At 37.1% G+C, this 26453-nt stretch overlaps 3 protein-coding genes and 1 long non-coding RNA gene across 4 annotated transcripts in view; 3 read left to right on the forward strand and 1 right to left on the reverse strand.

The window, feature by feature from the left end:
• The window catches only part of LOC117789283 (frizzled), a 109290-nt gene that overhangs the window by 13602 nt on the left and 69235 nt on the right, over positions 1-26453 (reverse strand). The window lies entirely within an intron of this gene.
• Positions 3907-5526, forward strand: LOC117789286. Its single transcript, XR_004617851.1, has 2 exons — positions 3907-4111; positions 5326-5526. It is a non-coding gene; the product is annotated as an uncharacterized LOC117789286 (long non-coding RNA).
• On the forward strand, positions 8171-22877 carry LOC117786623 (serine protease 3-like). Its single transcript, XM_034624960.1, has 3 exons — positions 8171-8235; positions 22091-22195; positions 22276-22877. The coding sequence occupies exons 1-3, from the start codon at positions 8171-8173 to the stop codon at positions 22832-22834; spliced, it is 729 nt and encodes a 242-aa protein (XP_034480851.1). The 3' UTR covers positions 22835-22877.
• Positions 23536-24486, forward strand: LOC117789284 (collagenase-like). The gene is made up of 2 exons (XM_034628406.1): positions 23536-23810; positions 23879-24486. The coding sequence occupies exons 1-2, from the start codon at positions 23545-23547 to the stop codon at positions 24441-24443; spliced, it is 831 nt and encodes a 276-aa protein (XP_034484297.1). The 5' UTR covers positions 23536-23544; the 3' UTR covers positions 24444-24486.

The following is a 26453-nucleotide window of genomic DNA, read 5'->3' on the forward strand; positions in this document are numbered from 1 at the left end:
AGTGAGAGAGAAAGAGAGGGAGAGAGAGGTAGAGCAGCAGAGAAGTAAAGCAGTTACAATAACTGCCAAACAACAAGCGATTGGCAAGGGGCACATAGAGAGATAGCGAGAGGGAGAGAGAGACAGGGTAAGTGAGAACAGCAAAAAGCACTGTTGCATATAAGCAATATTGATGACTTTTATGCGCGTTGTGCCGCCAGGTGGCGCTGCTGTTGCTGTTGAGAGCGGTAAGAAATAGATCTCCCCGCTTACAAGAACAAGACAATGCTGCAAAAACTGAAAACAATGTAACCAAAAAAGGGCTGGCAAAATGTGCAACTAACGCGTGATGTGCACACTAGTGATGCCAAAGAAATAGAAACATTTTATTATTTTTTGTTGATACGTTTTAAAAATATTTTGAGCACGCTACATGCTACTTAAAGCAGTTTCAGTGTAAATTCAATATTTTAACAGAACAGGTAAGTTATAGATATTTAAACATGGCAGGGTTCGAACCCACACTAGTGATGCTACAGAAATAGAAACATTTTTTTTATTTATATTTTCTTAAAGCATTTTCAGTGCAAATTCAATATTTTAAGAGAACAGGTTAGTTACAGATATTTAAACATGGCAGGGTTCGAACCCAGCCACGGGACCGCACAGAAAAATATCCAGAAAAAAAACATAATACTGAAATAATTGAAAAAATAAAGAAAATAATTTGGTTCAAATTGTTTTTTTTCTCGGAAACTATATGTATAATTGTACTACCTTTTTCATTATTATTTGTCACATTTCTTTGTTACTTGTTCATGTGTGGAAATGAAAATGTGCTTAAATGTCATTAATTTCGCAGGGATTACATCACTTTTAAAATTTCTATTTTACGATAGATTCTCCGATCGGGGATATTCGATCTAATTTGGGATTTTTAATATAAAACAGTTTGTTGTTCATTTTTAATATTCTTAAATTTATTATTATATTTATTATTAGTTTTTTGCATTTTCTTGAAAGTTAATGTATGTACATCGTTAGGTAGACTGTTCAGAGTTGATAATATTTAATAAATAGACAAATGTTTTATGCAACCAAAGTAGTTTGAAAAAGGCTAAATGTAACCGGAAAAAGCTAAATTGACAACACTGGTGCACACACACGCACACTTACAATAAGGCCAATGATGGCTGTTGCTTTCTCGCCATCCGCTCTCACTCAAGTCAATCAGCCTGGCACTCTCCCACTTTCCTACTCTCTTACACTCCCTCTCTTCCCAAGTGGTAAGCAGCTTTTGTTCTGATGTGCAGAAAATCCAAAAGCTGCGTTCGCCAAAACCAACGGCATGTTAAAGTTAACGGGCTGCAGCTTTGGATTTGGTTTTGTTTTTGGTTTTTGGTTTTGGCTTTTGGGGTTGTTCGTTTCTTTGGCATTTTTTACACCATTAAATGGTCTGCTGTCTCCCTTGCTCTTAGGCTGCCCTTTGATTGTTTTTAGCTATGTTTTGGTTGCCTCGAAGGCAGTTGCAATCTCATTACGTCACTTGGATTCATGAATTGCACTGACTCCGCTTTTCCAGGATTTCCTTTTGCCTTTTTGCACTTCTTGTAGCATGTAATTAGCATTTGAAGTGACTTTTCTTGTTGTTGGCATTGTTTTGTTGCCATTTTCCAGAGTGAACAACAGAGTGAATACCCACTGAATGCATTCACACGTTTGTAGTATTCACTTGTTGTTACTTTTTCACTTCTTTTTTCCTCTTTTCTTCCGGTTCTCTTAGCACAACAACGGAACAAAATTCTAATGATTGGCCAATTTGTTTTAAAAGCTTGGTTTAAACGCTGGAATAAACTCTTCCCATTCCATTTAATAACATCATATTTTTGCCAACTTTAACCCTTTGACCTAACCTCAATGTAAGCCACATTTTACTCTCCATTGAACTTGCAGTTTCGAAAACTTCACTATCTTGAACTCTATTGTCTTTTGTCTGTGTTGTTCAACAATTTCAAGTTGAACCCCATTCCGGACTCGGAACTTATCTATCTACCTTTTCATTGGCCATCAAAACGCACTTAACACAATTGAGAGCCAAAAGTTCAAAGCGCAAAACTGCCATAAAAGTAACTCAGTAACTCAACTATCTTACGAGTGTGCCAATTCTCTCTATCTATCTCTCTTTCTCCCACTTCTTGCCCAGAGCAACAGGTGTTTTTTGCTCTTTACTTGTCGATACTTTTGTCTGACAACTTTTTAGCTCATTTGCGTAAAACTTATTAAGATAGAGATGGAAGATGGAAAGGGGGAGGGAGTCAGAGATATATAACACACAGACACACAAATTGTAAGCTTTCTTTTAAGCTCTGGCTGAGAAAACTTTCCCTGTCGCAATAAATGAAAATTTAATTATAACGCTAGCTAATGACAAGCCTGACAACTTGTCAGGTAAAGGCAATTGGATCAAACACTCATGAGTGCCCTTATTCATTCCACACCTTACAACACTCACACTCCTGTCACACTCCTTTCCCCTCTGCACTCTGCACTATTCACTCTTCACTTTATCTGCAGTTTGCCATCTACAAGCTACTCAGGTTTATTATGCAGCTTGTCTGGGCCGCATTGCAGTCAATGGGTTAAGCCTCCTTTCTATGCATCTGTCGTCTGTCTGCCCGCATTGATGTGTGCTTGAGATACTGTTATACTCGCACCAGAGGTGTGCTTAAAGCATATGGCAAAATAAGTTTAATAAATGTAATTGAACAATATTATTACTTTTAAATTTAGCATATTATTTTAGCGTATTCTTCCATTTTAGTCACTCATCTATAAAGCTCTTTATTCTGACTGATTGTCTGCCTGATCCTAATCGTCATAACCCAAAACCGTAAGCGCTACGAGGTTAATATTTTAGCACAGCATAGGTTTATGTGTTTATTTCTATTTATTTTTTTCTTTTGCTTCTTAAGTTTGACATATTTTCAATATTTTTTTACTTAATACTTTTTGAGCTACAGTTTATTATTAAAATTTTTCCATTTTAGTCACTCATTTATAAAGCTCTTTATTCTGACTGATTGTCTGCCTGATCCTAAACGTCCCACCCTAAAACCGTAAGCGCTACGAGGTTAATATTTTAACACAGCATAGATTTATGTGTTTATTTCTATTTATTTTTTTCTTTTGCTTCTTAAGTTTGACATATTTTCAATTTTTTTTTACTTGAGTGTGAAGTCGTTCATTTAGGTCTATTTACATTTAGTTTTTAAACTGCCCTCATCAACTTATATAGACATCTCCCTCTCGCTCTTGCACTCATTGACTTCGCTCAGCCAATCGGCAATGATTAATAATCAAAATGTCAGCGCTGTCAGTTATAAAGTCACTTGACAGTTTAATCAATTTGTGTGTGTGTGTGTGGGTATGTGTGTGTGTGTTGGCCTTTCAAGTGTCAAAGCTGAATGGAATTTGCATGCGGGATTCGACTGTAGATTGGCGGCGGAGGCGTGAAACGAGGGGTGCAAACAAATTATAAAGTTTACATTTCTATTCAGCACAAAGAGCTGCTATTGTTGAATACATCTTAAAAGTAATACAAGAGGGCAGTTTCGTAAGTAAACAAACAGAGGCCCACTTATAAGAGGAAAACACAATATTGCCAATAAAATGTGGTGCAAAAGAAAAAGCTAAAGTAGAGGAGAAACAGAAGGAGGCAACTTTAAGAATGACACAGGATCTGCGACAGCTGTGCGTGGTATGGAAATGAAAATAAATACTGGGAAATAACTCAAATACATTTGTATAAATGTGCAAATGTGTATGGGGAATAGGCCACACCGTCAGTATTTTCTCAAGAAGCACACACAACAAGCGCTGGGGCAAACAAAATAAACAAAAATTATGACAAGCAGCAGTAAAAAATAATAATAAAAAAAATGCTCATGAAAACTAGCTAAAGTCTGAAAGAGAGAGCGAGTGAGAAGGAGATACCAATTGGAAGGGGGCGACTGGCGAGTTGGTGGCATGTGTGGGCGGCATACAACCGAGTGGGAAGTGGCAAGTGGCTGGCTGTGTGGCAACTACTAATAAACAGACCCCATATGTGCTTGGCCCTGAGTCGACGAGCTAAGTACGTGTATTAGGCATAAAAATGCCAAGACATAAAGCCAACTAACACGTAAGACCGACGACTACCAGCGGAAACTAACAAATAAATGAGTTAAGACCAGGTAAACAAATATAAAGTTACCTAAAGGCTTAACAATATTTAAAATAACCATAGGGAATCTTATTTATTAACTTGTTTTTTACCAACTTAATGTCTGTATTCAGGTAGAGCTAACATCAACTGTTATGGCCATTATAATGGGAACATTTTTAGTCAAGTTGGCAGCTAACATATTCCAAGTGCTGTTATCCTCCAACTCAACGTTCATTGACTTTCAAATGACCATCATCGGTGCCCCCTCCCCCCTTTTTGGGTCCTCGACATTGTCACATCAATTGCCGCCCCACTTGGCCAAGTGTTTTGTCTGTCTTAGCCTGGCTGTGGCAAAGCCCATTAACAATTTCATTATGCCCTGTTCTCTGGTTTCTGTTCTCTTTTTGCCGTTTTCTTTGTAAAAGTTCTCTGGGGCGATTCTTTAGCTACTTCAGTTGAGTGCGCCTCAGTCTTGCAAAACTAATCATTTTTAATAACCAATAATTTATTTTTAATCAAACTTTAATGAAAACTTGGACGCCCAACGCAGCGCAACGCATGAAAAATTAAGCAACCATAGCTAAAATGCTGATGGCCATCTTCAGAGAATGAGAAGAAGAACAGAGTGAATGTAAAAGAGAGACAGTGAGGGGAATAGCAAACTTTTTGGACAAAGCATTCAGCAGTGTTGTCATGCATAAGAATTAGAGTAGCAGCTGGAGGCGTGGCTGAGATTGAGCTAAGATTTATTGTGGCAAAATTGATAGGAGAACGAGAAAGAACGAAAAATATACACACATTTATATAAATAATTATCTATACACCAAGACTCTGCATGAAGGTCGTGCAGAAATCAAACAACCCAACCGACAACACCTCATTCGAATCACTTGCCTCACTTGCTTCACTTGCTTCAGTTGCCTTGCTTGTTATACTAAACTTGCTTCACTTGCAATCTCTGTTTCAGTTTGCAGCCCTTTTGCCTTAATTAATTTCTCAGTCGTAGACCGACGACTGCTCTACTCGTAGGTCCAAGACCAAAAGGGTTACAGCTCATTATTTTTTGCCGGTTTTTCTACTTATTCATTTTCTTTTGCTTTTTCACTTTTTTTCTGCTTGATTTCCTATACGGACACTTGCAGCCCGGGGACCTGCAATTGCTTTGATTGCCCACAACACGCCGCCAAGAACTGGACAAGAAAATCAGCAGCAAAAACTGTGGGCGTAGTTTCAAAGAGGGGACATTGGGCTGTGACAGGGGCGTCACTGACTGTTGGAAAAGGGATAAGATATCTTCGAATCTATCTTATGTATGTCGATAACTATTAAATATATAGATTAAATACAATAATTTATTTCAAGAGCTATAACACAATGTTATACAGCTCTTTTACAATTATAATCGAGTATTTTGCAGCTAAAATGCAACTGTTATACAGTAGTTAATTTACTGAAATACAATTTAATTTTATATCACTAGACATTATTATACATTTATAACTTAAAATCTCTCTAATGCTATTTTACGTGTTTGCAGCTGTTATACAGTGACCATGCAGCTCTTCTAAACATTAAAACTTAAAACTGTTATACCGCAGTAAAGTCTTTGTGTTTAATTTTGTTAATTACAAGAGTTTTTTGCATCATCAACTGTTATACTACTGTCATACATCTGTTATAAATCTGTTATACAGCTGTTATAGCGTCGCAATTTCTATAAAATATTTTTCATTCCTTTGAAATTCCTATCTAAACAACCACATTCCCCTTTTCAGCTACGCCTTTGCCTGCAATGAGCACTTTTACCCATGTTTGATCAGATTTTTTGCGCCTCTCTGCTGTCCAAGCCATTGCCCGTTTAGTTGCTTGTTCAGTCTGCAGTGTGTAGTGCCCAGTCCTCAGTTCCCAGTTCTCGTCTCTTGTCTTTTAAGCCTTTTGTGTCTATGGCTGTTCGCCTTCGCCTTGGCATCTGAAAAATGTCGCTGGTTAACTTGCTTTAAGTATAGTTTGCTTTAGCTTTGATTGTCCACTTGGACAGCCGCCCACTGGGCTTACTACGGCAGCACCTCCTGCTGACCACAAGATGATGATGACAATTATTGCAATCTGCCCTGATGTCCCCCATCCTTTTCTTTCCTTGCCTTTCCTTTCCTGTCCTTTCAGTTCTTCGTTCTCACTTCTGCTCAGTTGTCTTGTCTTATTGTTATCGGGCGGCTTTTACTCGCGTCTGGAGTCACTTTTCTTCTGTTGATTGTCTGTCTGAAGTTTTTATGAGTTTTCATTTGCACGAGACGAAGTTGACGACAGGCAACCGCAGACCAACTGCCACTTATTACCACCACAAAGAGCAGCACTACTGCAACTACTTTTATGCTACTTCTTCTTCTTCTTATTATTATTATTATTATTATTTTAAGCAACGTGCAACAATGGCGCGACAATTATTCTGTGGACTTTGGAGTGGGGCCCATGACTTTGTGGTTAGTTCTCTATCTCCCCACTCTGTCTTTCCCCCTTACTGTTCCCTGCTCTTACCCACACTTGCTGTCTGCGTTCCATTTCATTTTCGCTGTTGAATGCGGCTCATCAACTTGGCGAAACGTGACGAGCAATTAATTAAAAAATTAAAGCTATGAAAACGAGCTGGAGGCCAGAGAGGGGAGCAACGAAATAAGAGGACACTTGATTGACTGGCGAACAAATAAAAAATTGTTCCGTCAATTCGTTGATCGTTTTGGCCAAGCAGCTGCTAAGCTCAATTCAAATGCCAATGCTCATGTCCCATTTGGTGCTTTATGGCCAACTACTTGACGACTACTGGCCACAAAATTTGTGCTGTTAGCCATAAAACTAGCGTTGCCAATAATAATAATTGGCCAATGATGCACATGGGAAAAGGCCAAACGCTGGCCCGTCGTTGACCAGTTTTGTTGCCATTAGGCAGCTATTAGGCCATAACCATATATGAGCGATAGAGACGCTCCTCTATCGATCATAAAAACTCCCAGACACAGACAAAGCCAGGGGAGAGGAGGGGAAACTGCCTGGCAGCTGTTGCCAAATGACAGATGACATTTCAAGTGACTCAACTATAGGACATTGTCGTTGCTGTAACTAATTTTTGTGGCTAGATAAAAACAAAACATAGCCTAAACGCACTTAACATTATGCCTGGCCAGATTTATGTACTGCGTGGCAAAGAGACCCTCCATTAGAAAGAGAGGGGGCAACTCCACGACAACTTGCTGCGAGTGGCGAGTTATGAACGGCTCATTACCAGCGACTAAGTGATGTAAGCATATGCAAAAATGCTAAAAAGATGGAAATGCTGGATACGCAGCAAAAGAAAAAAAGGAAAAGCACGCAAGAAAAGTAGTCTTCAATGTGCCGAATATTAAATACCCTTGCAGGCAACTGTTAATTTACAAAATAGTATAAAGTAAAATTCAATTGTTAAACTATCCCGCAAAACAAAAGAGAATTTTTTACAATTTTTAAAATTTTCAACCAATACGATGAAAATATTTCTTTAGTTAATAAAATATAAATTAAAATATTTGAATTAATTTCTTCAGACCTAATCAATGTGATTGTTAATTAAATAGTCAATTGAATGTTATACCACAAACACCACGAAACTAATTTTATTTTAAATTTTACCATAACCCACATATTTTCTTGTTGTATTAAGAGTTGTGCAGTTTGATGTGAATTTTTTACTATTTGTGTAGATTTTATGCCCAAAAATTATTATTATTAAAATCATTATGCACCTTAACATATTAAATATTTGTGAAACCATGAAATAGTTTATGGTTAAAATCAATAATACGCTACAAGTTTTGTGACAAAAATATGATGCGCTCTACCAGGGTATAAAAACGGTATTAAAAGAAGTAGAAAACCTTAGACAATGCCAAAGCAATAGTGAATTCCAATGAAACGAGACAAAATGAGACGGAAGAGAAAAGTGGAGAGGCAAGCAAAATGATTTTGGGCAAAGAGTTAAAGAGTGGGCAACTGAATCTGGACCTGAGCGTGGTTCCAGCCAAGTGAGTGAGCTCTGTGAGCCACTGCACGGGTGTAACAAACAGCCATAATGGATGCATATACAAGGCAACAACAGACGTTGACAACATGGCTCAAATGTCAGCCAATGGTCAACGGCTGTTCACAGAGCTTTTGCTGCTACTGTTGTTGTTGTTGTTGTTGTTGCCGTTGTCGCTGTTGTTGTTATTCTGTTTCATCTATTGTTGGCCAGGCTATTGCTTTTTACCATATGTGTGTGTGTGTTGACTCGATGTTGTCGTCGTCGTTGTTGTTGCTTGTATTCTGCATGTGTGCTATGTCCAAGTCCTGCTCCTGCTACTCCCTCTCCTTTCTCCCTCTTCCTTTTCCTAAAGTCGCAGCTGGGATTCCGGCTCACAACGTTTCCGCCTGCCAAACGTAACATTTTGTGAAAATTTTGGCTTCCCAGTCAGATGGACAGAGAGACAGACAGACAGTCGGAGAGAGACTACTCCGACTGCTACTGGTGGTGTTGTTGCTGCCACAGAGTGTTGCCACTGCCACAGCTTACCTGATAGGGACAATAAGTTTGCCATACAAGGCCATTTAGACATGGCTTTGACGAAATTTGCATGATTGGCTTAGTGAGGCATGTAAAAAATGCATGTGTAGGGTCATAAGTCATTCTCTGTACACTTGGATTGGATTGCGCATTGGACTTATGAATAGATAACGCAGTTAGATAATGTTTTACTCTTACTCAAGACAATTGCAGATGCACAAAAAAGGCAAGACACAATTGCCAATTAAAGTGTGTGGGAAATTCTGCATCAAATAAGTTAAGAAATCAGACATTTTTTATTGTAATTAAATGTAAATGCTAAGTAAATTCCTCTAAAAATAATATATAAAGTTTTTCTTCAATTTTCTTAAAATATCATTAAATAAGAAAAAGTTGGCCATAAAATATAATATGATGTATAATATATCAAATAATATACTTAGTATGTATGTGTGTGTTTCATATAGATATCCCAATAAATAATAAAGATATTATGCCTGGACTTTACTCTGAATTTAGCAGAATTATGTATAAAGATTTGTTGTATAAATTCCTATTTAAATCTCAACTTGGGAGTTTGGGACCAAGAGTCGTATACTTTATATTCTGGCAGAGCAAGGGTATTAATCAAAAGGTCACGCGATGACATTTCGTATGGAAATCGATGCAGTCTTTCGCAATGCCAAGTCTACACAGAGGAATGGGTTGAATTTCAATCAAAAGTCAGAAAGTCAGTCAGTCAATCAATTCGCTATCTGTATAACAGTTACAATATCGGCCAGCATTCTGGATCACTTCAATCAAGAGTCAGACAAGTGTCTGAAGTGAAACCTACACCGAACTGCACTTGAAAAGCCAAGCGTCAAAATGTCGCTCAAAAAATAAAATTGAAGCACAAGACTGCCGCAAGTTGAAACAAATTTCCGCAGAAGAAAAACTACACAAAGTCAGCGACGCGACTGATGGACAAGTGCAGATACTGGAGGATAGAATACGGGATAGCTAGGAGCGGTAAGGGGGAAGAGGGGTGCCGTCTCAGAGACAGGCCAAAAGCAAGGCTTGGCCAATTTTTCACACCAAAAGGAAAATCGCAAAATGCAACGCGGTGGGGCAAGGCTGCGATTTTGTTTTGCTTTTAACGTTTTTACGGCTCGCTGCGTGGAGTTGTACAACAATTTGTTATCTATGCATTTGTATCTAAACGTTGCATTTAACGGTACACAGACAACACCAGCAATAACAACAACAACAGCAACAGCAACATGCTGTGGCACGCACTGGAGACAAAGTCTGCAGTCGAAGTGGGAATCGGAATCGGAGTTGCAGACTCCAGTTGTTGTTGTTATGCAAGTGTTGCCAAAACATATTGAAGTCAACACTTTGCCAAAAACTTTTGGCGTCTTATGAATTTACAGCTCGGCAACAGCAACAGCAACATAACAACAGCAACATAGCAACTTCAACACTGCAACAGCAACTGCTAAAATGTATCTCAATTTAAGATCAACAGCAAGCAAATGAATGACGACGACTGCAAACTTAACATAACAAATGACAAGTTGTTCGTTGCAAGTTGCATCTGCATATGTTGCATGTATGTGTGGCATCTTGCACGACACGCACAAACAAGTTTCCTACACTTAAAAAAGGGTTCAACCTTTGCAGCTGCCCTCGGAGAAGCATTCATTAACAATGATTTATGTGAGTTGTCCATTTTGAAAATTATTTATAAGTTTTTATAGTTTATTTATGCCGGTTTATTAATGTTAATTTATGTATGCTTAACTTGCCACACTTGCCACGCACAAGTACAAGTATCTATCAGATATTTTCACACACAACACAGCACAACCTGGTGGAGTCTGTTTATGATTTACAGCAGCTGTTATATTGTAGCTGCTACAGCTTCAACTTCCCCATACTGGACGTGGCTTAATTGGCCCCGCCTTAAATTGCCACACACTCGTGTGCCACATGTGCCACATGTTACGATTTGCAGTAATATGAAACGCACTTTCAAAATGCTCAAAATATGATTTATTGTCGCCTTTGTGTGGAGTAAAAGAAACTGAGCCTCTACTTTTGGCTCAAACCACACAAATTCTTGGTAAAGCTCGCTTAGCTGGCAGTTTTAATAGTTTGACCTATTCTAGGAATTATTTTTAAGCATTTTTTTATTCTTTTTAGCAACGTTTAATGCTGTTTATGTGCCTCACATGAGTTGTTAAAATACTCGCAAATTTTTTAAGAAAGAATTTCGAATAACTTGGACTTATGTGAACCTTATTGTAAAGTCTCTAAGCTGAAATTACTTTTATATTCTTACAATAAACTCAGTTTTAAGCGACCTAATTTCAATTTTATGATATTTGCAAGTTGTAAATTCTATTTCTCAAGTTTTCAATTGCCAAAAATTCTCTGTAAAAAAGTTATTCAGTTATTAAAGCAAGATGACGTCCAGATAAACGACTAGAGAACCACATTTCCAAATACTTAATGGCCAGGTGACAATCCAAATGTCAGTTTGATAAAGCTGAAAATTCAGTCACTGATCGCCAGCTTGAAAATAAAGCACTTTAATACCCAGTAATCAGTGGAGAAACGGGTATAAGATAGTCAAAGGTAAGTTACAGTAGAAATATGTAATACGGTATTATTCCTTGTCAATTGATCTTAGATCTACAGTCACAGATCGCGACTAAACGAAGAGAGAGAGAGAGAGTCCCTTGAATACTCTTTATGCTAGTTCTACAGGGCAGTTTGCAAAGCACTAAAGGGTATTTATGAAACTCTCCCCAATTAGTATCAATTGTCAAGTTTATTTATCCACAATTAATACAAAAAAAAATGCGAACTTAGATACTCTGTAACCATTTTATAAAGAGTATAAAGTATTTACATAAATGTATAGATTTAAATATCAATGATAACTTTTCTGTACATAAAATCCTCATTTGAAGAAATTATATATAATAAGTATTTGTTACCCTGTAATCGACTGTAGATGCTTAATTTAGAGGGTAACTACCTAGTCTATAATTCCCCATTCAATTCAATACTGGTTTTTTTTATCTGTATGTAAATTTATGAGCCGTCTGGCACTTAAAGTCGAGTCAAATAGTTGACTGGCAATAATTATGACTTCTTGGCGTGGCATAAGAGTATTTCTTTCAATTCTTTATAATATTTTTTCATTCTTATTATTCTTTTTTTTTTTGGGTATATTTTGCACAAGTCATTGCGATGCCTATTGACGCGGTATTGCCGAGGCACTTGACAGGCAGCCTCGAGTGGCATTTGGAGAAACCAGTCTCAAGTGCCACAGAATGAATTCAAGTGTGGCAAGCTAAAGCTTCGAGTTGCTTAGGAAAAATAGTGCGTGGAGCCATCGAGAAGCGTGTTGCCATCCGAAGCGCCGTGCTTCACATGTTAACCGTAGAGAAGAGACAAGATTCCGATTCAATTCAATTCTCAACTTGCAGCACACCAAATGTGTGGCAAAAGATAATATTTACATTGCTCGGATTTTTGGTCTGGTTGCGTCTTCTGCCACACAAGACTCAACCGGTTTCATTAACTATCTCTTGTTAGGCCCCAAACCAAGGGACAAACCTTGGTCAGAACGGTGTTTCCTTAAATAACCACAATTAAATACATTTATATGGTACTGGGGTGCCATAAACTATAAATTTTAAGTATTTTCGGATAGTAGAAGATGAAATACACTGCAAGACAGATTTTAAGTATAAAATAAAGTGTAATATAATAATTATAATTATATAAAAGTTGGAAAAAAACAGAAATGGGAGTAGATTTCCGTACACAAAAATGAACTTTTAACATTTACTGTAGCATTTTGAAATGAGTTTAAGCTTAACTTTCCACCCAGTGGTTAAATTTTCTATCATCAATTCTACGTCAGTTTAAAAGTGGTTTACTTTTCCTATAACCGACTTGTTGCTTACTTATACGAAAATATTTATTTATACAACGTTTTTATGCGATTACATTGCGTGACAAAAGCATGTTACCCCAAAGTAAGAGCATATGAGACACAGGAAAACGCCTTCCCGGCGGGCAAACAATAAAATAAAATAAATTTACTTTATGGCATAATTATAGAGCTGGAGCTACCAACTAAGAGCGGAGTAACTTGCCGGCAGGATTTACAACTGGCGTTGAGGATTGTAAAGCGCTTTCCATTATCTCCATATGCGATTTTAAATAAATTCCATAAGCCGGCGATGTTGCTGGGTTAATCAGCAACGGCAACAACGACAAACAGCCATAGAATTAATTGGCTCTATTTGCAATCATTTCAAGAGTTTCAACTCAGAGTAAGTCCCTCTCACTCTCTCTCTCTCTCTCTGTGTCTCTTGCTAACTCTTTCTGTATGTCGGCTTAAGTGGCTCAAAGTGCATATTGATGTTAAATTGATGGCCGATGAACTGGCAATTACAATGCGGATATATATATATAAATGTATATATAGGCACATAGTACATATAAAGCGATAAACCTGCTTAATTGGTGTAAATTAGCAGATGAGTTCAATAAAATGCATTTATATAACTACTCATATGACTGTCAATGGATTGTTGAACTTACTTAGCTAAGTGCACAATCGTATTCATTAGGAGAACATCAGTTTACATACCTGCAATAAGAAATAAAATATGTATCTAATTAGTGACTATGATAAAGTTTGAGATTTATTACTAATTTTTAATTTTATGTTTTAACTGGGATATTTTGTTGTAGTTACATCAGTATCATTATCATTACCTGTAATTTAATTTGACTTATATTTAAATATAATATATGAATCACAACTCAATTTGTCTCTTTTATTCTACATTTTCAACTGTCTTATAATCACAACTTAACCCTATAACCTGTTAACAACCACACAAGTGCCCTCCCCTCTCATCATTACATTGTCTTACCTACTTTCAACTATCTCATATTACTCACAGCAGAAGAAGCCCCACATTTAGAATTTCCCAGAGCAGCGTCTTTGAAAATATTCATAATATCTTTGTGGAACCGCCTAGACTTAAGTCTAAACTAACTTGGAGAGCTGGCGGAGTACTTTGGGTGTTCGTTTACATGTTTTGGTTTTTTCTACTCTGTATTCTAAGTGCCCTACTCCAAGACTCCCCCCACACCTCTTCGCTGTACTCTCCACAAAGAGTGTGAAAAACATAAAAAGGCCGCGCTTCAAAAAATAAAAAGAAACTTTTTTTTTGCTATTTACAAAAACTTTAAGAAAAAGAAAAACTCTTTTACATGACACGACACAATTTGCAAGCTCAGTTGGTCGCTGTTGTTTATGTCGTTGTTATTGTTGTTGTTGTCGCTTCGACATGTTTGTCTGTGGCTTGGCTAAGTTCCCGACTCAGTCTGCTAGTCGTTAATACCTGGTCCCGACCTGGGGCCCAGGTAGACAACAGACCATAGACCGTAGACAAAGTCTTTGAGACGAAGGCCACTTTGTTTACGCGTGTGAAAAATTTGTTGCCGCCGAAACTTTTCATCACATAAAATGTTTAAGTTTTATGTTTTTCTTAGCCGAAAAATAAGAGCCAGAATTGCTGGCTGACTGAAAGCTTGTACTTGAATTTTACTAAAGCTGTCCCAGATTAAATTCACAATCACTCAAAGTGGCAGCACACAATTTTAAGCTAATCAAATTTTAACTCAAACAATTTATCTTTCAGCTAATATTATTTAAACTTATAGTTATGCTTCCTGAAATCTCTTTGGTTTTTGTGTTTTAAACTCTAATATGATATGAAAATGAAAACATTTTTATTTAATGTACAAATTAAATTGTCTCACATTGATTATGCGTATTATATTTGTATAATAAAAGTCAATGTTGTCTTTATTGAATGCCGAAAGGAAACAAACCAAATAAATTTACAAATATTTTTGTTTATTATCAAACAAACGAGCGCAAAAGTCATCAAGCGTATTGAAGAAATAAATCAATTAATTGAAATGGAAAATTAAATCGAATTTGAAATTATGTTGAGGGGCCGTTGGAGCGTTGCCGCTAGATTAATGCGTATAATTGCCAGTTTGATTATTAACATATCGGCAAACTTCAATTAATTGACAATCAATCATTTTTAATGAAACAAGCGACGGTGCCAAAAGGCCCACAGAACTGTTAAGAACTCTCGCCAAGAGGAACTGGCAAAAGAACTGGCGACATTATCGACAGCCTTCGATCTAGACAACAGCGCAACGAGCGCTGGAAAACGACAAAGACAGAGCCAAAGCCAACGGGTAATCAAGCGCTGATAGACTAAGGGATACTCTGTAAAAGCACTGAAGAATTTAACTTGTTACAATCGATTCTTAAGGAAATTTCTATAATATCATGCTGAGATTTCTTTAATAAATTTGGGCTTTTCAAAAAAAAAAAATAATAATAATAAAAATAATTAATTATAATTGTACGCGATACTTAAAAAATTAGTAAGAGGGTACATTGTGTTCGTTGGAATGTATGTAACAGGGAGAAGAAGACATTTCCGACCCTATAAAGTATATATATTCTTGATCAGCATCAACATCCAAGTCGATATAGAGACTATAAGAGATAGAGATACCAAACTTTTACACGCAGATCCCAAGGGTGTTGGACCAGGTCAAGTTTGTTTAAAATTTTTGTTACGGCCCCTTCCACCTCAGCTAATTGCGAAAGCCGTCCGTCCGACTGTATGAACACAAGGATCTCAGTGAATATAAGAGATAGAATAACCAAGTTTGGCACACAGATTTCTATATACCTCACTCTGATCAAGTTTGTTTTAAATTGCGAAAAACCTCTACACACACAGTTTTAAAGATTATACGTTTTTTATGGTAATCACTGTTATATATTACAATTTTCTATTATCCCACTGAATCGCATAAAGATCGGACAAGTAGAAAAGCAGTTATGCCGAATTTATGTTTTCAAAGTAATACAAGTACTTTCTTTAAAGTACTTTTATATGTATTGAAATAAGTAGTCGGGTTGTCGACTATAGCCTTTCTCATTTGTTTTTATTTCTAATGAATTGTTTGGTTTATTAACAGATATTTCTGCATATAAATTCTGGGGTGAATTAATAAAAATATAAATAAATGTGGAAATAATACAATTCCTGTTTTGTTTACCAAACATAATTAAATAAAAGAATGGCAGGAAAGCTCTACATATCTTGTAAATTAATGTTTTTACTCATAGGAAATTCATTTAAAATTTTATTAAGCAACAAGTTATAATATACAATAAATAATGTTGGACTCTTATACCCTACCTCCGAGTTTTTTTTTGCACAGGGTATAAATACAAGTAAAGAAAATATCGCTGATTGTGTACGAGTAGAGGAAAACGTGGCACGCTGGAGTTGACCAAGCGATTGACAAGCGGTTTTTGGTCTTACTCCACGTACCTGGCCACGAACTGAGTCTGCGGGAATAGTATGGGAAGGGAGGGGAAGGAATGGGAAGGAAGTATTAGGATGAGGACTGGCCCTGGTCTCTTTCTCTGTCCGCGTCTATGTAGCTGCATCTGCCACTGACTGTTGTGAGTGGCAGCATTGCCTGGAGCTGAGTTAACCTATGGCAAAGTTGCCAGACAGCCGAGACAAGTCGTTGCCTTCAGCCGCCAGCCACGAGTTGCGGGTGCAACACTGCAGTTGGCATCTTTGGATGCAATTTACAGGGCTGGGTAAATTAACCACTATTGTGATTCAAATCGTTGGCATAACTGACAATTTAAATCATTAAATCAATAGATCTATCAAATTGCAAGCAACTACAAAACAAAAGAAAGCTGAAATAGATTTGAAATTGAGATAATTTTAATAAGACTCATCAAATACCGATGCATATCGATAAATTGCTGTGTAAATGAATAGTTAATGCAGCCCTAAGTGTAAAATCAACGGTTATGCGAGAGTTACATGCTATTAAACCCCTCATTTGGATCAACATCAGGTTGATGACGAGAGGAGGACACGCCTGGAACACATTTCAAACAAATTTATTTGCGCCTGCAATTTACGAGCTTTCATTTAACGACGACAAGAACAACAACAATCGCAACAACAGCAACAACGATGAAGAATAAACCTCTAACGGGGCGCATAATTAAAATGTTACGGCAAATGAGGAAGTTGTTGCTACTGCTGCTGCTGCTGCTGCTGTGGAGTGTAAGAAGAACATGGAACACGGGGCAACTTGCAACATGGCAAGCGGCAATTCAAGTTGCAGATACAACAGCATTAAACATACAACTTTCAAGTCAAGTTGCGCATGCGCCTAACGCAAATTAAATTTCAGCTTTTCGCCTTCGTTTTTTTTTTTCGCATTTTTCTTTTCTATTTTTGTAAACATATTGCAAAAAAAATATGCTAATACCCGGAGCAGTTGAGTGATGGAGTGGGAAGTGAGGGTGTCGCGGGGTTGCTGAGCAATTCAACTTAATTTGCCAGTTGACTACAATTTTTGACTCGTGATGGCTTTTTGCTACTTAAGAGCAGTTAGTTGGGTCGAGTTACCCAGGGTTACATATGAATTCCTGGCTGAAAATGTAGCTTTTTCCACCTGTATACACCAACTCCCCTCTGCACATGCCATTTCGCACCAGGTGCCAGTGGCAGTTGCTCATGTGTGAAATGAAATGCAGAAACGTTGAGGACGACACCCGAAAGAGGGAAGCATGAGGAGGAGTAAGGGAAGTGAACAGTGCCAAAGGTCTGCAACAAACATTTTGGGCCATGCACGCACATTTTTCTGCAGAGCCAGTCCCAGAGTCAGGGCCAGAACCGTAGTCAGAGCCGGATCTTGGTGCATCTGTTTGCTGGGAAATTTGTTGATTAAAGTTGTTCAAAAGTTTTTAATTGCCTGGATGTAACCGGGCAGCATACAGAGAGAGAGACGTGTACTCTGATGTGAAGATTTTCCTTTTTAACATGTTGACTGATGATGAAGATGCAGCCAAAGATTATGCAAACTAAAATTGCGAAAAACGTATGCTGCACACTTGAAAAACTCGACAATTTGCTCTAATACACCTCACTTTTTAAAAAAGTTTTCTTATTTAAAATCAATCAGATTTGAATAATAAAAATATCTAGGAAATAAGACAAATATAGAAATAAAATACGTTAATTATATCTCAGACAGCGAGTTTTTTTTTAACTTTTTTTAGCTAGCTTTAATTTTGCAGTCTTTAAAATTTTAAATAAGTAAATACTATAAAATCTTTACAATTTTTTAATTTAAACAAATTTTTCATTATCTTTCCCATTATTTTTAAAGCTTTCCTCGAGAACGCATTGAGATACTTTCAAGTGCTACCTCTTTGTTCACACCTATTTCAGTCCCCTAACGAAAATAAAGTTTGTTTTTTAATAATCCAATTCAGTGCACAACGTTTTCTCTCTCTCTCTCTCCTACACACTAAAAGTAATCGTTGAAGAAGGGGGAGTAGAAGCAGGGGCAACAACTGGAGGAGTACCCCCCAAGACATACGATTTAGTCGACGCTGTGTGATGATCTATGGCGCCTGTAGTCAAGATTTATGCTTTCAGCCGCTCAGATTGGAATAATATGCAAGGCATTTGACCAGGCCAAGGGGCGTGACGGGAATGGGGGGCGGGGGAGGGCAGTAACAGGCCCGATAAGCCATAAAAAAGCTGGCGAAAAGTTTATGCACAATTCTTGAGCCTTGTGCAAGAAATAGTACAATAAAATAAATAAGAAATTGTATAAATTTATGAGGGAGAAGCGCACTTGATAGTCGAAGCAAGTATGTCAGATCTGGTAGCAAGCAAGCAGTTCCTATTCCCTTTGCCCTCCTCCTATACCTACCAAACTTGGTTACTTCCTGCACTTTGCCAGTCGTTTTCTTATTCATTTTTTTTTTTATATTTTGTGTGTTTTTGCTTTTTAGAATTTAATTGGACATTATATCGCATATTCGCATATTGTGAGAGATTTTGCTGGGCAGGCGAAATCAATGCCTGGCCATATATCAAATTGTGTTAAAGCCAAAGGCAAAGCGGCTAAGGATGTTGGTACAACAAACGGTAATGGCCATGCTCCATTGTCTGGGCTCCAGCTGCTCACCGAGTGAGTACCATTATTTATGGTTGGCCTCTCCATTCCATTCCATTCCTTTCCATTCCCTTGTCTCTGTTTCTGTCTCAAAGAGCACTAATGCACACTTGGCATGTCGCAATCGCATTGGGGTTTCAGACACGGGTTTCGGGGGTCGTCCTTCACTCCACTTGTGGCAAACTAATGTGTGAAAAGTGTCTGGGAACGGTGGCAGCTGCAACATCATCGATGATGCCTTTGACAAACTGCTCCGCAATGAATTGCCAAATGGAAAGCACTTCTCTCGCTCTCTCTCTCCCCCTCTCTTTCCATTACATTGTGATGCTTCTCGTTCTTTATCATGCTCTAATCAAATTTGCTTATTTCGCTCATCAAAATCGCGACAGAGATTTGAGCTCGTCTCAGCTGCCAAGTCAAACTCAGTGAATTGTAAGTAAGCGGATAAGTTGGGGCAGCTTTTGACAAGGAGCCAACCAACTGTCCAGCTTGATAGCTGTCGTTCCATCTGGAAATCTATTGTTGTGCACTGTCTGAATATTCTGACAGTCTAACAGTCTGGCAACCCACGCCACATTGAAGCCCCAACTGGCGCCAGTTTTTAAATCGGCTTAAAATTATAAGCAGAATGTGACATTTTTTCATTATTATTAAGATGTTTACATTTGCGCCTCGCTCTAGATAATGGAAGAGCACCAAACTATGAGTAATGCCAGAAAAGAATAAGAGAGAGAGACTGGGAGAAATAAGAAAAGAATGAAACAATTTGCATACTACACACAAAATTGTTTAATTTAATGTGAAAATGTTTATGTTCCATAAATTTCTTTGTAGTCGAAAAAATAGCAGACATTAATATATAAAATAACAATGATTGAAATGAATAACATAAAAATACATTTTAAATACCATGAAATTTTGTAGCGAACATTTGAATGGAAAACATATAAATATACATTAATTTAGTAAAATCAATTCTTTAGCATAATACATTGTATTAAATTTAATGTATATGGGACGGAAAATGGAAAAATGTTTTAATAAAAATGTGCATATTACTTATTGTTATTTAAGTAAAATTGATATCAAAATGTTTATGTTGAAACAACTGAACAGATTAATTAAAAACAAACAATAATTTAGAATTAGAATTTGGAGTTTTAAATATTTAGACATTTTTTTGGACATGGTTTAAGCATCATCGTCTTTAATTCTACGCATTGATTATTCTTTTTATTTCAATTGCGCCATGAGCTGCCTGTTCCTTTGTCTATCTCTGCTCCCTAATGATGACATTTTAATTGTGAGACAAGCTTTACATTTTTCTCAAAATATAAAATGGAAAAAAAAATTAATAAAAATGTCAAGCTGACCCAGGGGTCCATTTGCAGTGCCTGAATGTGTCCCATATGTTAATGCGGAGATTTGGGGACAACAGGACAGACGAATGGAGGAGGCTGAAATTCTGCTACGAATTAGATGTGAATTATGTTGGACCCTAATTAATGTTGACATGGGATATTCTTTATACCTTGCACTCTACTAAACTGAAGTGAGATGAGTTGAGCTCTGGCTTTGTCTCAGTCTGAAAATATGCTAAACAAATCTCTTAGATTAGTGCGTTAACAAGGGGTCATTGGGATGACAAGTGGATTAGGTGCCATACAGGACGGGAAGAGGTCCTGAAAAATGTTTACCCTTGTCTCTTTGGCTGCAGATTAACCTGGCAGTCTACTTAGATATTCCTAAAGAATTTACATAAAAGGAATAAATAAATAAATTCAAGTTGTTTTAATTTTTCAGGGACAATTTTAAAGCGCACAGATAAAACAAGACACTTGAGGTTCATAATTAATTTTTGCTGTCAAACTGTACGCTATATGTTGACGTCAAGAGAAACTTTATTACATAATTAAATAATTTTTTTAAGTGACTTTTGCCACCTCAGTGCTGCGTCTCTCCCTCTTCCCCCCTCAGCCAAGCAGACAGCTTTTACAAGCTGACAAAAAGTTGCGAAAATGGCATTCGCACCTGACTTGGACATTTCACCTGCATAAATTACAATTTACTTTCTTCTCTCTGCCCTTTTTCCCTCTCATAAATTAAGATAAATCACGAAAGCTGCGAAAAATTGTGAAAATGCGTGGAGTAATTAAATTGGCTATGGGGAGAACTTGCAATAGGAGACAAAAGATGCAGATGCAATAAAGGAAAATTGAAAAACAATGAGAGTGCTTAATGAAAGGGAAAAACTGTCCAGACATGATCATGACTATGCATTTAATCACATTTGTATGTATGTACTATATATCCGGTTTTTTAATGACGTATCATTGTCTCGCTTTATACTTGGCGACCATTAAAAATTTAAAAAAGGATCAATGTTTTCCGACCCTAAAAATACATGGTTGTCTATATGAACGTGAATTTCGAAACTCTATGATCCTTGATATTCACATTTGGAATGTAGGTTTCTGTATGTAAAACTAAAGTCGAAATTTTTTTGCAATTCCCTTTTGCTAATTATCGAAATAATAGGAAAACATTGACAATACAGCGAACGTAAGTATTACTTGTTATAAAAATAGTTTATAGTAATAGGTCCCATTAATTAGTGCTCGTAACAATATAATTAGGTTTAGTGTTCTATAATAGATTTAATTTCTTAGAAAAAGTATGTATATGAGTTTAGTGTTTGCTACACAGTTGCAATTTGCTATCTTATTGGCTGTTTTCTAAAGTACATGAATTATTAGATTTATGTATAGAACTTACACAAATACTTTAATACCCTTTTTTGACCATTTTTGCAGATATTTGTTTCTTGAAGTTGGTAAATGTAGAAGTTATTTCATTAAAAATATTTCATATGGACAAATAATATAAAATACAGTATGTGTAAATAAACTTGTAATAGTAAATTTCATATTAAATTATACACGTACCACAAATTTCAGTACATAAATTACAGTTTGAGTTATCAAATTCTTATCCGCTTTTCTCTGAATATCATAAGTATTAATTCTTATTGGTTAAATATTGCAAAGACGACCATCGTTTTGTTCTGTAGACAAAAGGAAGGGTAACTGATAAGACTTCATTAAAGAGTAAATAAACGACACAATGTAAATTTAGTAGTAATACGACAAGCGATCAACATGAAAGTGCTCCTAGTTCTGGCTCTAGTTTTTGCCTTCGTCTCTGCCTTCGACAAGTATAAACCCGCAACTCCGATTTATCGATAATATTTTCAAAGAATTGTGCGGTGGCTCCATCATTTCTAATCAGTGGGTTCTGACTACTGCTCACTGCACTTACAAGTAAGTAGCTATCCTACATGGATTGATTTGATGTGAAATCTGACTTGACTTATGTACTTTCTATGTATTTACTTGCCAAGTCTGAGATCCGTGAACGTAATATTCGGGACCACCGACCTTAATAACCGCAGACTCACTCTAACTATTGATAGCAGCAATTTCCACCCACATAATGATTTTCATTATCCCCAACGCGAGAACGACATCTGTTTGATCAAAACACCCAATGTTGAGTTCAACGACTTCATCAAGAAGGTAGTGTTGCCTCCAATTGCCACCAGTCACTCCACCTTTGATGGAGAGAATGCTGTCATCGCAGGTTGGGGCAAGACCTCTGACTCAAGTCGCATCGGTACCAACAATCTGCAGTACGCGGACTTTGAAATTATAGACTATGACACGTGTAAGATATTCTTCCGGAACGTAGTCCCAACAACCATATGCGTTGAAACACCCAGAAGGAGATCCCCTTGCACAGGGGACTCAGGCGGTCCTCTGGTACTGCTAAGTAACAAACAACAGGTTGGGGTTATGTCATATGTTTCTGCTACAGGTTGCGAGACAGGTTTTCCTGCTGTCTTTACTCGAGTCACTAGCTACTTGGAATGGATCAAGGATATCTCTGGCGTTTACTACTAAATGCATTTTTTTATGAAATTTTAACTAAAAGAACAAAATTAATTAACGGTTTCCTCCTATAAAGTCCACACTGGAGACAAGGGTTACTGTCAAGATAAAGTTTGTTTTTTGCAATTATAGATATTTTCAAATTATCATCTTCTTTAGCTTAAGATAAATATAACACTCTTATCGTATTTGTTATTGTATGTATTATCATGCATAACTTGTTATTAAATAAGTATAGTAACTTTATGTTCGTATATATATTTAATTTGCAATTATCAGTTCATTAACATTTTTTCAACTGCATGAATCGTAAGATTTAAATATAGAACATGCACAAAAACCCTTATACCCTTTGTGAACCACTTGTGCAGATATTCTCCACTTGAAAAAGTTAAATATAATTAGTTATTATATTAATCTTATTTCATATGAACATAAAATATCAAACAAAATATTCGTTTAAAAATATACTTGTCATAGGATATTTTATATTGGACAGAACAGTATACAAATTTTCTCCAAATAAATTGCAGCGTGAATTATCAGATCCCCATATGAATTATCGCATTTGTAAGTGCATTTAAAAAATGGCTCTCCCTTGTTCACACAGAACGAAGGGAAGCTATGAATAATGCGTTGATATACGGCAACTGATAAGACTTCTTTACAGAGCAAATAAACGACGCAGTGTAAAATCATTCGTAATGCGGCAGGCAAACAACATGAAAGTGCTCATAGTTCTGTCTCTGGCTATTGTCTTCGTCTCTGCTTTCGGCAAGAAAAAACCTGCAAGCCCAATTTATATTCGGGACTTGCCTAAAAAGACCCCAAGGAAGTTTAGCATCACCAACGGTTACAGGGCTTACGATGGTCAATTCCCCTACCAGGTGGGACTCTACATGAAATTTGATTTTTTGTGTGAAGGCTTGTGCTCAGGCTCCATCATTTCCAATCAGTGGGTGCTGACTGCTGCTCACTGTGTATACAAGTAAGTGGCTAACGCTCAAGAATTGATCATATGTGAATAACTATGTACTTGAAATGATTTTTATGCAGTCGCAACTCCGTGTACATCATTTACGGTACCGTCGACTTCTTGAATCCCAGGCTCTCTATACATGTTGATAGCAACAATATCTGGCAACACGAAGACTTTAATTATTCCAATCTGGCGAACGATATATGTTTGATCAATACACCCTTTATTGCATTCAACGACTACATCAAGAAGATAATGTTGCCCCCTCTTAACACCAGGCAGTTTCAATTTGATGGGGAGAATGCTATCGTCGCAGGTTGGGGCCAGACCTCCGACTCAAGTCCCCCCGCTTGTAACATTTTGCAGTACGCGAACTTCATTATTATGAATGTCTACACCTGCCAGCTCTACTACGATCCAGGCATAGTTCAAAGCGATAGCATCTGCGTGGCCACCTCCAACGGCAGATCACCTTGCAAGGGTGACTCTGGTGGCCCTTTGGTACTAAATAGAAACAAACAACAGATTGGTGTTATGTCATATGGTTCTTTACATGGTTGCGAGAATGGTTTTCCTGTTGTCTTTACTAAAGTCACTAGCTACTTGGAATGGATCAAGGATATATCTGGCGTTTACTATTAAATGCATTTTATGCGAAGTTTAAACGATATAAAAATATTTAATTAAGTATTTTCAAGTTGGTCTTAGTAATATGTTTTTTAATAAAGTTTTAATGCAATACAAAATACTACTTTACCAGTCAATATAGTGTTTGCAAAAAACAGTATATTTAAGGCTCTAGAGTCTAGACCCAGGAGATTACTGACTAGAACTTTCTTACTTGTTGTTCTGTTCGTTTCGCAGAATTAATTGAAATATTGCCTGAAGGTAAACAATATTGAAAGCGAAATTGTTGCGGTCCAATGTGCATTGTTATCCTGGGGAACTTCTCGTAACAAAGGGCACATAAATCTTTTAGCTTCAAGCTGAATTTGCGACTTCTCTTCTTCCCCCTACATTTTTACCGTCTTCCCAGTTAACCTTCAGCCCATCTTGAGATTTTTTCGTGCTCGACTTGGCATTTAAATTGCAGCTGACTTGCGTCGACCTCTGAGAACACAATGTAAATACAAAACTTGCTAAACTATGCCGCCTGCTTGTTGTTTCGCTTGTTAACCAACTGAAAACCGACAAAACCATACAAAAAGAAAAACAAGAAATAAGAAAAAATCAAGTGAAACTCGCAAGTATCGTCAGCATTTTGCATACGAGCTCAAGTCGAGTGGTTGGTTGACGTTTAAATACCTCTCTTCGATAAGGATGCTAATGGGTATATTGATCAACAACGCACGAAGCTGTTTAATTTTAAGAAAACTTATAAGTCTTTGAATAACAACAAATTCTATACCATTTCACTCAAGATACTATTTCAAAATACAATTTCGTTCTTAGAAATTTTGTTTAAAAGGTATCACACAAATTTTTCAATTACTTCTTGCTGTCTAGGGTATATTTAAGTGCTTGATTTTACAATTCAGTGTACTTGCTTCTTGCTGCTGTTTCAGCTGCACACTCCACTTAAAAAATCGTTAAGCATAAAAAACAATAAAAATAAATACCTATAAACACTTAAAATGGCACAAGTGCCCCTGTGTTGGATCTGGTTCCCTCTGTCCCCTCATCCTTGCACTGTGTGCAACTCTGTCACCCTCTCTACCTTGGCAACTAGCACACATCCAGTCCACAGACACATCACACAGAGAGCTTGGTTCGTAAGCCAGTTGCCAAGTTGGCAGTAACTAGTTGGCCAGTTTGGCCATTGTAAATGTCAAGCAAATTTGGTTGGTTGCATTTTTCGATGTTCCGTTCTCCTACAGTTCCCCTTGGTCCCCTTTTGGCATCCCTGGCACCTCTTGCCATCTTTGCTCTTAGCCATGCGCCTCATGTGCAAGTTATGGCCATGTAGATGTCGCCAGAATGTTGTATGCAGAAGGTAAACATGGAGTTTTTCCTCTTGCTGGTTGCATGCCTCTTGTGGCAGTTTGGCATTTAAATGGGTTCATATCGAGGCGATAACTTTCCTAACTTTGCCAGTCTAACAGTAGATGTATCGCTCAATCTTATTTCGTAACGGTAGCTTCTTCTATTATCTATGTATTCCCCTCCAAGTTGTAGTCTGTTTGAATAACTTGGAAAGATTTTCATATAGTCAAAGAAGGATAATTGTTGTAAGATCTAAACCATTTATACACAAAAAGCGAATTTTTCCAAGCGTTTCTCTAAAGTAACAAAGATTTCGGATTATGAACCTCAAACTCTATTACTTTCTTCACCTGCATTCGCTTTATGTAAGTTTACTTCCTCATTCATAACAAATTATTAAGTCTTTTCCCTAGGAAAACCCACCGAGTCACCTCCCATTGAGTCTGAATCGAAATATAATTAATGCCCAAACATTTTAGCCGTGGCAGGGCTCATTTTTTGCGCATATTTCTCTCGAAGCAACGAACAATAATGTGAACCATAAGCAAAATGAAGGAAAAGCAACAATTTTTGCTAATGAATTTCCATGTATTTTTCTTTTTTCTTCAAGAGAGGCATCGCTTTGGTACGTGCCGCGAGAAATGCGCATTTAAATGTGTATGAAAATTA

This window comes from Drosophila innubila, assembly GCF_004354385.1.
Source record: "Drosophila innubila isolate TH190305 chromosome 3L unlocalized genomic scaffold, UK_Dinn_1.0 0_D_3L, whole genome shotgun sequence".
Taxonomy (NCBI): domain Eukaryota; kingdom Metazoa; phylum Arthropoda; class Insecta; order Diptera; family Drosophilidae; genus Drosophila; species Drosophila innubila.